Raw genomic sequence first — 9,983 nt, forward strand, 5'->3', positions numbered from 1 at the left:
CAGCAACAGCCGCGCTCTGTGTCGCAGGCGCCCTCTCCCGCACCGCTCAGGTGGCTTCCAGCCGACCTTCTTTTCAGGCAGCACAGGCCGCAGGAGGGGGTGAAAGGTTGCCAAGATGGCGCTGGCCGCTCGCCTCTGTTCCCGCTGGTTGGTCCCTAGGTCGCTACCCGGGGCGGCCAGCGGAACCTGGACTCCCCATGCGGCCGAGGGGAGGCTGCCGTTGACCGGACTTTGCTGCTTCTGCTGCCGCCGCCTCGGCACGGGAGCGGCCCGGGCCTTGATGGCCTCAGCCTTGCCTGCACGAGGTGCCCGGGCCCTGCTCAGCTTCCCTGGACTCCGAGCTACCCTCGCCTGTTTCCCTGCGCGTGGGGGTCGAAGCTACAGCACCGAGCCGCCGCCGCGCCCGAAAACCAAGATGATCATTCTGGGTTTCTCCAACCCCATCAACTGGGTTCGGACACGAATTTATTCCTTCCTTATCTGGGCGTATTTCGACCAAGAGTTCAGCATCGCCGAGTTCTCGGAAGGGGCGAAGCAGGTTGGTGTTCCTTGGGATTGCATGCAGCCCCTGTGTGCACACGAGTTTAGCTCTGAGGCCTCTTTGTGAGGTCGCGAGTAACCAGACCCCGGCAGTGGCCGGGACCCCAGAGCCTGCCAGCCACGCCTTGTGTTCTTGACCGTCTGGGTGTCTTGCACCATCTTCGAGGAGGTGTGGTTCCTTTAAGGGACCCCAGTTCCCTGTCTCACGCTCCAATCAGAATTTTCAGAGAAATGGATTGTGAACCGCATCTGCCACTTCAAAACTGTTGGGCCTTTTCTGGACTTGGTTTTCCAAATCAGCTGAATGGGCAAGACACAGTTCTAGCCACGGCATGAACATTTGTTAAGTACATTAATGAGTCGCTAAGATAATTGTCAGAATAAGTAAGAAACATTTCCGGATTTTGACCATCTGGGGTAGGAAGGTGGAACTGCCCAGCAGCTGCTTGACAGAGCTCAGATGCCCACCTACCCACCCCCATCACTGCCTTTAAAGAACAGCCAGGAGATGAGTAGTTGACCCCCTGCATAGAACCTGCAGACCGCCTGGGGCTGGCGTATACCCAGCATGCTACACACCGAGAACCCTCAGCTTTGGTCATTCAGCACCCTGGCCTCGCTAGCCAATTCCCTCTTTCTGAATGGCTGAGTGCTTGACCCAGCTGGTACCAGATGATGGTCACTTTGGTCCTGGTAGTATTTGCAGTGTCCTTGTATTTGTGTGTACCTACCACCTCTCCCTTTCCTTTGTCATTCCCAACATTGCTGCATCATTGAGAACCAAGAGAAGGTGCTGTTCATTTTTCAGATCATACCTCCATGCCACCCTTGGAGACATTTTACCGTGCTGATTGGAAACTGGTATTGATATTTTCACCCTTAACTCACTCAGATTATTTCTATAAACACAGCCACTTGTTGATGAGACTGTTGGTTATAAATGAAATTGTATGAACTCTGTGTAATCAATACTGGCATTAACTCCTGCTTCCTTAAGTTGACTGTTGATTCTTGTATGAGTTTATAAAAACAAAGCAAAGGGTACACTTGATTACTATGTCAACCCAATGTCATAATAAAGGGGTGACCCTCCACGCATGGCAGTTCTTAAAATCTTGTTTCCATGCAGAGAGAAATTGGTGTTAATGACGTGTGCGCTGGTCCGCCCTCTGACATCATGTGGTGCAGCTCGTTTCTTGTCAGTGAGGAATGGAAGTCCCTCTCCACCGGAGCAGGAAGCGAACCTCAATCCTGATTTCCTCTGCACTGATGGAGGAGAGTGGAATGATTGGGAAGGTCTTGCTGAGCTGGTGGTCCTCCAACTAGTACCTATTTTAGACTCTTGGACCTAAGCAGCGTCCAGTCCATCTGCCCGTCTTTGTGCACTTTGGCTTGTCTAAGGCAGTGTTTGGGCAGTTCACTATTCTGACATCCAGAAGAATGCCTGAGGACAGCGATTCAAGGATTGAGCGAGTGATGACTTGAATGTGCCATTCCAATTGGACAAATCAGTTCTTAGATACCCATAACCTTGTTAAAGGACACCACCAAAAACCTGCCTTCCATGGTGCAAAAGTGCCTTCCCTCCAGTGGGGATAATCTGTTGTAAAAACATCAACTGGTTTATTCTCATTCAACTCCACTTCCCGTTAGGCTGCTCTTTGTCAATTTCTCATATTAAGATTTTTAATTTTAGTCATAGGACATGAAAACAGAAAAGATGCATATAGTTTAATCCTTGTTTACAAATGATTGTGTTTCAGAACAGTGAAGTGATCTGCTCCGTGGCTCCTACAAGCAGGCTTGGTCCTCCAGGGTCACAGGAGATTGAGACGGTTAACGGAGTCTGGGCAAATGGCTGTTTGTTATGTGAGAGGGGAACAGGTGGTATAAGGCTCTATTTAATGGCAACATAAAGTCATAAGTGCAAAAAAAAGGTAATAAGTGCAGATGACGTGTACTCCCTGTTAATGTGGTCAAAACATACTGTTTTCTTACATCTTCCTTGTGTATGTTAGGCTTTTCCATGGAAAAAACAAAACAAAAAACCAGGTTGTTTCTTTGGAAACAGTTTTTGGAAGTGGGACACCTTTAAGTCATTGTGACCTTCCCAGGACAGCCTTGTAATGACTCAATATTGTCATTTAGGCTTATTTGCTTAGCATTAATCTTTGTTGGCCCTGCAAAGATTCTAATGGCCTTTGTTTCTTTTGCCCAAACATTCATCTGTCTTCCAAATATGAAACCTTAACAACAAAATATAGTCTCTCTGAACCCCGAACGCACCTAAAGTATTTACAAAGAGTGCTTTTTGTATATATATAAGTTTTCTTATTCTTACTTGAAAGTCAGAGTTACAGAGAGAGAACAAAACTGAGAAATCTTTTATCACTGTTTCATGCCCCAAATGGTCTCAACAGCCAATGCTGAGCTGATCCAAAGCTGGGAGCCAGGAGCAGGGTCCAAGACTTTGACCCACATGAGTGCAGGATCCAAGACTTTGGACCATTCTCTGCTGCTTTCTCAGGTTGTAAGGAGGAAGTTGTGTTGAAAGTAGAACAGTTAGGAATAGAACCAGCACCCACATGGAATGCCAATGCCATGGGTGAAGGATTAGTGTGCTAGGCCATCATACCAGCTCCTTGCAAAGAGTTCTTAAATCCCTTTAGATCTGTGCATTTTCTTAAAACTCAATTCTACTACTTAGTATTAGTCAGGACTGCCATAACAAAGTACCACAGGCTGGCTTAACCATCAGAAACTTCAGTGCCAAGATGTCAAGAGGCCTGATTTTTCCTGCAGCCTCTTTGTGTGTCTTGCCAATGCCATTTGCCATGTCCCTACATAGTCTTGCATGGTTCTACCTTACTGTGGCCAAACTTCTTCCTCTTATAAAGGCATCAGTTGCATTGGATTAGGGCCCAGCTTTTTGGCCTCGTTTTAATTGAAGCATCTCTTTAAAAGCTTTATTTTCAAATACAGTCATAGTTTTAGATACTGCCTGGGGATTAGGACATCAACATGTGCATGGGAGAGTATAATTCATCCCAGACAGTTAGCCATATGCCCTGACTGCTGTGCCTCTTTTATCTTGCCAGTTCTTCCTTTAGGAAGCCCTGTGAGGTCCTTCAGATTAAGAGAAGTGGCTTTTGTATGTGCTCTCAAATCATGTCTATCCTAGTTCTTAAACTTCCACTTACCTCTTAATTGACATTTTCATTTCACATTGGCAGGAATGTGAAGAATTGTAGTTAAGTCATCTTCCTAGTTTGCAATTCAAAGTTGGAATCCACAGTTGAGACTGACATTATTTCTCTTCCTTCCCACTTTTCCACAACTAACTACGCTGTCAGTGAGTCTCAGATTGCAACCCACATCTCCGGATTTCCAGCAAAGTCTAGACTGCCCTGCTTTTCAGCTGCTATCTATGCATGGACTACATTAATAGTCAACTCGTTATATTTACTTCTGAAGAAATCTATAGGAGGGTTTTCAGTGAGGCAGCTATGTGTGTACTACACACTGCTGCTTCCCAGGTTTTCTTTTTTTAAAAGATGTATTTGTTTTCAGGCCTGGTGCGTTAGCCTAGCAGCAGAAGTTCTTCCTTTGCATGCACTGGGATCCCATATGGGAACTGGTTCTAATCCCAGCGGCCCTGCTTCCCATCCAGCTTCCTGCTTGTGGCCTGGGAAAGCAGTTGAGGACAACCCAAAGTCTTGGGACCCTGCACCCACATAGGAAACCCGGAAGAGGCTCCAGACTTCTGACTTCGGATTGGTGCAGCTCCAGCCGTTGCGGTCGCTTGGAGAGTAAATCACTGGACAAAAGACCTTAAAAAAAGAGATTAATTTGTTTTCTATTGGAAAGACAATTTGATGGAGAGGAGAGACAGAAAGAGAAAGATCCATGCCCAGCTTGGTGGCCCAGTGGCTAAAGTTCTCACTTCGAATGCACCAGGAACCCATATGGGTGCCAGTTCTAATCCTGGCAGCCCCACTTACTGTCCATTTCCCTGCTTGTGGCCTGGGAAAGCAGTTGAGGATGACCCAAGGCCTTGCGACCCTACACCCACATGGGAGACCCAGAAGGGCTCCTGGCTCCTGGCTTCGGATTGGCACAGCTCTGGCCATTACAGTCACTTGGAGTGTGAATCATCAGATGGAAGATCTTTCTCTCTGTCTCTCCTCTATATATATACCTGACTTTGCAATAAAAATAAATAAATATTAAAAAAAAGAAAGATCCTGTATCCACTGGTTCACTCCTCAAATGGCCATGATAGCCAGAGCTGAGCCAATCTGAAACCAAGAGCCAGGAACCTCTTTCATGTCACAAACATGGGTGCAGGGCCCCAGGCCATAAGCAGAGAGCTGGATTGGGAGCTGGAGCAACTGAGACACAAACCATTACCCAGATACGATGCCAGTGCTTGCAGGTAGAGGATTAGCCTGTCAAGCCGCCATGCTGACCCTTTCTTGGATTCTAAGTGTAGATAAATAATTAGCAATCATCTCAGTTACTGCTAAGTGAAAACACTATGTGAGAAAAGGTAAGTCATTTGGAAGGACTAATGGCTAACATTGAAATACTAATATTTCATGTTCATCACCTTTACTACAAAACAGTCTTTGAGACACTTAACCATATAAGAATCCATATCCCATGGAATTTTAAAATTTTAATTGCTACCATCCTGCCACTATTTTTTTTTCAAGGCTTTTGCTCATGTATCCAAGTTGCTGTCGCAATGTAAATTTGACCTACTGGAAGAACTTGTGGCCAAAGAGGTAAAGTATTCTTTTAATTTTCTAATAATTTTAATTAATTTTAATTTTTAAAAGTGTTACTCTTGGAATAGAGTGACACACGTTTTGCTTATTTGTGTCAGCAGCCAAAGTGACTGTGTATCTGTCCTGTGGATAATTTGATTTGTACAATAGCTCAAATGACTCCTATTACTTAACTGCTTAACACCAAATGGGGTGTCTGTCAGTTCTGTCGTAGAATGTTCTGTTAAGGAATTACCTGGTTGAACAACTGGATGCCTGTCAGCCTTGCTTCTCATGATGAATAAATATGTCAGTATAGTTTAAAGTACTTAAAAAGGTTCATTCCATGTTAAGAATCACTTATTAAAAAGGTTTCAGGAATTGAGCTGGGTTGCTTTTTCCAAACATAGGTGCTGCATGTGTTGAAAGAAAAAGTATCTTCCCTACCTGATAATCATAAAAGTGCCCTTGCTGCTGACATAGATGAAATCGTATATACATCAACAGGAGACATCTCTATTTACTATGATGAGAAAGGTAATGCCAGAACATACTTTAAATTATCCATAGTTATCTAGTGCCTAGTGGCTTCTATACCTATGTATTTCTAAGTAAGCTGACACTTAGAGAACTTTGAAGAAAATTATATACTCATCCTTTGAATGCCTAACCTCAAAAGAGTAAGATATATTAATAGTTGATTGTGTCTTCCTGTGTGTGTGTGTGTGTGTGTGTGTGTGTGTGTGTGTGTGTGTGTGTGTTTAATGAATTAATTATTTGAACGGCAGTGAGAGAGAATGTTCCCATCCACTGGATTACTCTCCATATTCCTACAACAGCTGGGATTGGGCCAGGCCACAGCCAGGAGTCCAGAACTAGTTAGGAGACCCAACTACTTGAACACCACCCACTGCCTCCCAGGGTACAGACTGACAGAAACTGGAATTAGAAGCCAAGTTGGGATTCAAACCCACGAACTCCAATAAAGGATGTAGTAACCACTGTGCCAAACACCAGCCCCTCTTACATCTTGATGTCGAATTTTTCCCTGCTACTTTGTAATCCACGGGAGAGAATGTCATCACTTAAAGGTGATTGTAAAGTAACCTGTGTAGGACTAATTGTTCTCTTGTCCTAAACTGAAAATTAATGTTTCATATTCCCAACTTGAAAGAAATAGTTGAACAGTTTAAATTTCCTGCTGTATGTTGGATGGAAAGAGTAAGAGGCAAAAGAAGCTACTAAGATGGTATCAGCTAGAGATTAGTATGAAAATTAGATTAATTGGAAAATCCACAAAGAGAATTTATTTGGAAATAATGAAAAAAGCTGGAAAAACTGGTTCTGTTGTCTGGTGCATACGTTTCTCTATAGCATTCCTAAAAATTCCTTGATTTGTTCCTTGTATATATATTTACCTGTGTATCCTGAGCCAGATACAGAAGAAATCAAACTCCCATTTTAAAAATCTCTTGAAGTAGTCCTAATAGAGAGCTCTTTATGGCAGAACATGAAAAATACATGTTAGTTTGAAACATCTGTAGAAATGTTTTAACGATAAAAATTTTCTTCGAATCTTTTAGTTAGTTATTTTTACTTGAGAGAGACATAGGGTAAGACAGAGAGCCTCCATAGGTGCATTCGGAGATGCCCGTGACAGCTGGGACAGGTCAGGCTGAAGCTGGGCCCCCCGGGTAGATACCAGGAACCCCACTACTTCAGCGTTCAGCAGAGTCTGAGTTAACAGTAAACAGAACCTCAGCCAGAGACTCACAACATGGGACGTAAATATCCTAACCCGCGTTTTGCCCTCTAGGCCAAGCTCCTGCCCCCTCCTCTTCTTTATTCGCAGCTCCACAGCGTGGGCACAGACTGATTTGTACACTGGCTGGGGTCAGAATCAGCAAGCATAGTAAAAGAGTTAGGGTACAATGGAGTCTTTTTTCCTTCTGGCACTTGGGGTTAAGTTAATTACCTAACAGTGGGAGAAAAAAATACATTCTTTCCCTTCATGTTTGGCTTGACAACAATCAGCGATTATATTCTTATAATTGAAGAAAATGGCACAAATGAAAAGTAATCCACTAAAATCTGTGCCTAGTCAATAGTAACTTTATTACTGAGATCCGAGACTAGGGAAAAGATGTAAAACCCAAGAGAATGTTTCTAAAAGTAAAGAACTCCAATGTAGACATCTTAAGTCACACTAGATCACCTACATGGTATGTAACAACTGTAAAGCTACTGCCAATTTCTGATTTTGTTTTGGATACATGAATGATAGATTTTTGTGATTTGTCTTTGTACATTTTTTTTTCTCTCTAAGGAAGGAAGTTTGTTAACATCCTGATGTGCTTTTGGTATCTAACCAGTGCCAATATCCCCAACGAAACTATAAGAGGAGCCAGTGTGTTCCAGGTTAAGTTGGGGGATCAGAATGTGGAGACTAAACAGCTTCTTAGTGCAAGCTACGAGTAAGTGTAATCATACTTCATTGTTTCTTCTCTCCAGAAAATGGAAAGGTAATAGAAAGGGTTTGTTACATAAGGGAGCTTTAGGAAAACAAGAATTGGAAGTTCACATGTTATTTGTGAAGAGAAAAGTCGTAGGCGCACTGGATATGAAGCAGAAGTGCTGAGGAGTTAGAAAGAGGGAATACTGATGAATTTAAATACTCTGTGAGCCATCTGTCATGGTTGAAGCCACCCCATACTGTCAGGCTTCAAATAGCCTAATTTAGAGTGCCTGCTGGAATTTTGGGAACGCTCAGCTCTGAGGTTTGCTTTGTCTCCCCAGTATCAACTGAGGTGCCTGGGGCTGGACCTTCCTTCTCCAGGGTGGCTGGCTGTCTGTGGGTTGGGCACCTGGTGTTTTCAGACTCATCCCATCTTTGACATGCTGTTTGGACTCCAACTGGCAAAAAATAGACGTTCCTACACCAGTAAAGGATTTTGCACAGAATTAGAAGAATATGTTTTTTAGCCTGTTGCTTTGGCCCAAGTAATCCCAGGACCTGCATAGTTTAAAGTCTGTAGAGAGTCTACCGTCTTATGGTCCAGCAGACAGCAAGGCCAACTTATAGAAGGACCGGACATGGGGTTGTGGCCTCCTGAAAAGGAAAATCTGCTGTGATCACCATGCAGATCATTCATTAGACATGTGTTGGCCTTTCCGCCAGTGCAGGCTCGGGTTCAAAACTGAAGGGATATTGCCTTTGAGGAGACTCTGTCCAGTAAGAAGTTACCAAACTATTTTAAAAATGCATTTTATGTATTTTTATGTTATTAAAATTTGAAACGGGGAATGATGAACAAGTCAGTGGAGACATAATTTAATACTTACTTAAAAGAATATTATGTTGTAAGCTTATATACATTTTCTATAATAAATCCCATTTTTTTCTTAGTGTATAAGGAAAAAATACCTTATATCCTAAGAAAGAAAATATGTTCTCTTTCATTAAAGTAAGAGAGAATTATATATTCATTTTTTCACTTTTCCTGAAACAACTACTTGTGTGTTTAATTTTTTTCCTCACTTATAATTACTCAAAATATTTTATATATTTAGATGCCTATCCAAGTTACTGAATTCTCATGTTTTACTACTTTGTTTATAATCATGATTACTATTGTCAGTGCTAAACTTGATATCTTCTGATCTTCCAGTAAGACGACAAGCAGCTACTAAATACTTTTCTTCTACTTGGATATTATGTAAAGAAATGAAATTCCACTATTTAGTCCTAAATCTGTGTTGGGAAACCAGATTTTCTGTGAATTGTGTATCTGAAATTCTGTTTGCTTCCAACCTCATATGTAGCATGTGTTACAGACAGTGCTTAATAACAAATAATGTCCCAAGTTTCTGCCAGAAGTTTGAAGATATCGATTAGTCTATTAAAAAATACTTTAGTTAGAAATGTATTTGTTTTGTGGATTTTTTTGTGATTGAATTGGTTGGTTAAATTTTATTTTATTTTGATTTTAATTTGCCATTATCCACTTGTATATTGTTAAAAACTGCCTTAACCTTGCAAATTATATAGTTGTCAAGAAAGAATCTGGGCTGTTAAAAGTTTCTCATTATTTACAATATTTTTCCTAGATTTCAGAGGGAATTTACACAAGGAGTAACGCCCAACTGGACTATTGCACGGATTGAACACTCAAAATTATTAGAATAATCTTTCTTGGAAAAAAAATCAGCTAATGGACTTTTTAGCAATTGCTGTGAAAAACTGAGGAAGAAAAGTATTTGGATCATTTGATCTTCACTTAATCAAGTCTGTGGATTACTTTTATATTACTTTTGAAATACCTACAGCATATTGACGTGATACAAAGAAGCATTTTTGATGTACTGTTACTACTTTGTTTAAAAGAGATCAAAGTAAAAGAAACAATAGCTACACATTATGGGTATCATATTTGGTATCATGTATCTAGTATTACATACATATACAAAATCCATAATTTTATAGTCATAATAAAGATGATATTTTAAAAGCCACTTATACATTTCTTTAAAAAATATTATTTGTTTGTTTATTTATTTATTTGAAAGAATTACACAGAAAGAGGGAGAAATAGTCAGGGATAGTTCATCCACTGGTTCACTTCCCAGATGCCCACAACAGCCATGGTTGGGCCAGACTGAAGCCAGGAGTCTTAT

The 9,983-nt window shown here is 41.7% G+C and overlaps 1 protein-coding gene across 1 annotated transcript; it reads left to right on the top strand.

Moving 5' to 3' along the window:
- The first annotated feature begins 106 nt into the window (after nucleotides 1-106).
- On the top strand, nucleotides 107-9,664 carry MAIP1 (matrix AAA peptidase interacting protein 1). Its single transcript, XM_040971944.1, has 5 exons — nucleotides 107-538; nucleotides 5,256-5,327; nucleotides 5,720-5,846; nucleotides 7,636-7,783; nucleotides 9,417-9,664. The coding sequence occupies exons 1-5, from the start codon at nucleotides 116-118 to the stop codon at nucleotides 9,493-9,495; spliced, it is 849 nt and encodes a 282-aa protein (XP_040827878.1). The 5' UTR covers nucleotides 107-115; the 3' UTR covers nucleotides 9,496-9,664.
- The last annotated feature ends 319 nt before the right edge of the window (nucleotides 9,665-9,983 follow it).

Source organism: Ochotona curzoniae, unplaced genomic scaffold, assembly GCF_017591425.1.
Source record: "Ochotona curzoniae isolate NIBS_2020 unplaced genomic scaffold, NIBS_Ocur_1.0 contig_2210, whole genome shotgun sequence".
NCBI classification, from domain to species: domain Eukaryota; kingdom Metazoa; phylum Chordata; class Mammalia; order Lagomorpha; family Ochotonidae; genus Ochotona; species Ochotona curzoniae.

What these genes read in the sequence shown, in the direction of transcription:
- MAIP1 (XM_040971944.1), top strand. Translation starts at nt 116, where the DNA reads ATGGCGCTGGCCGCTCGCCTCTGTTCCCGCTGGTTGGTCCCTAGGTCG. An exon ending in TATTTACTATGATGAGAAAG is followed by an intron (nt 5,847 to 7,635) that starts GTAATGCCAGAA and finishes TTTCTCTCTAAG; the next exon opens with GAAGGAAGTTTGTTAACATC. An exon ending in CTTCTTAGTGCAAGCTACGA is followed by an intron (nt 7,784 to 9,416) that starts GTAAGTGTAATC and finishes TATTTTTCCTAG; the next exon opens with ATTTCAGAGGGAATTTACAC.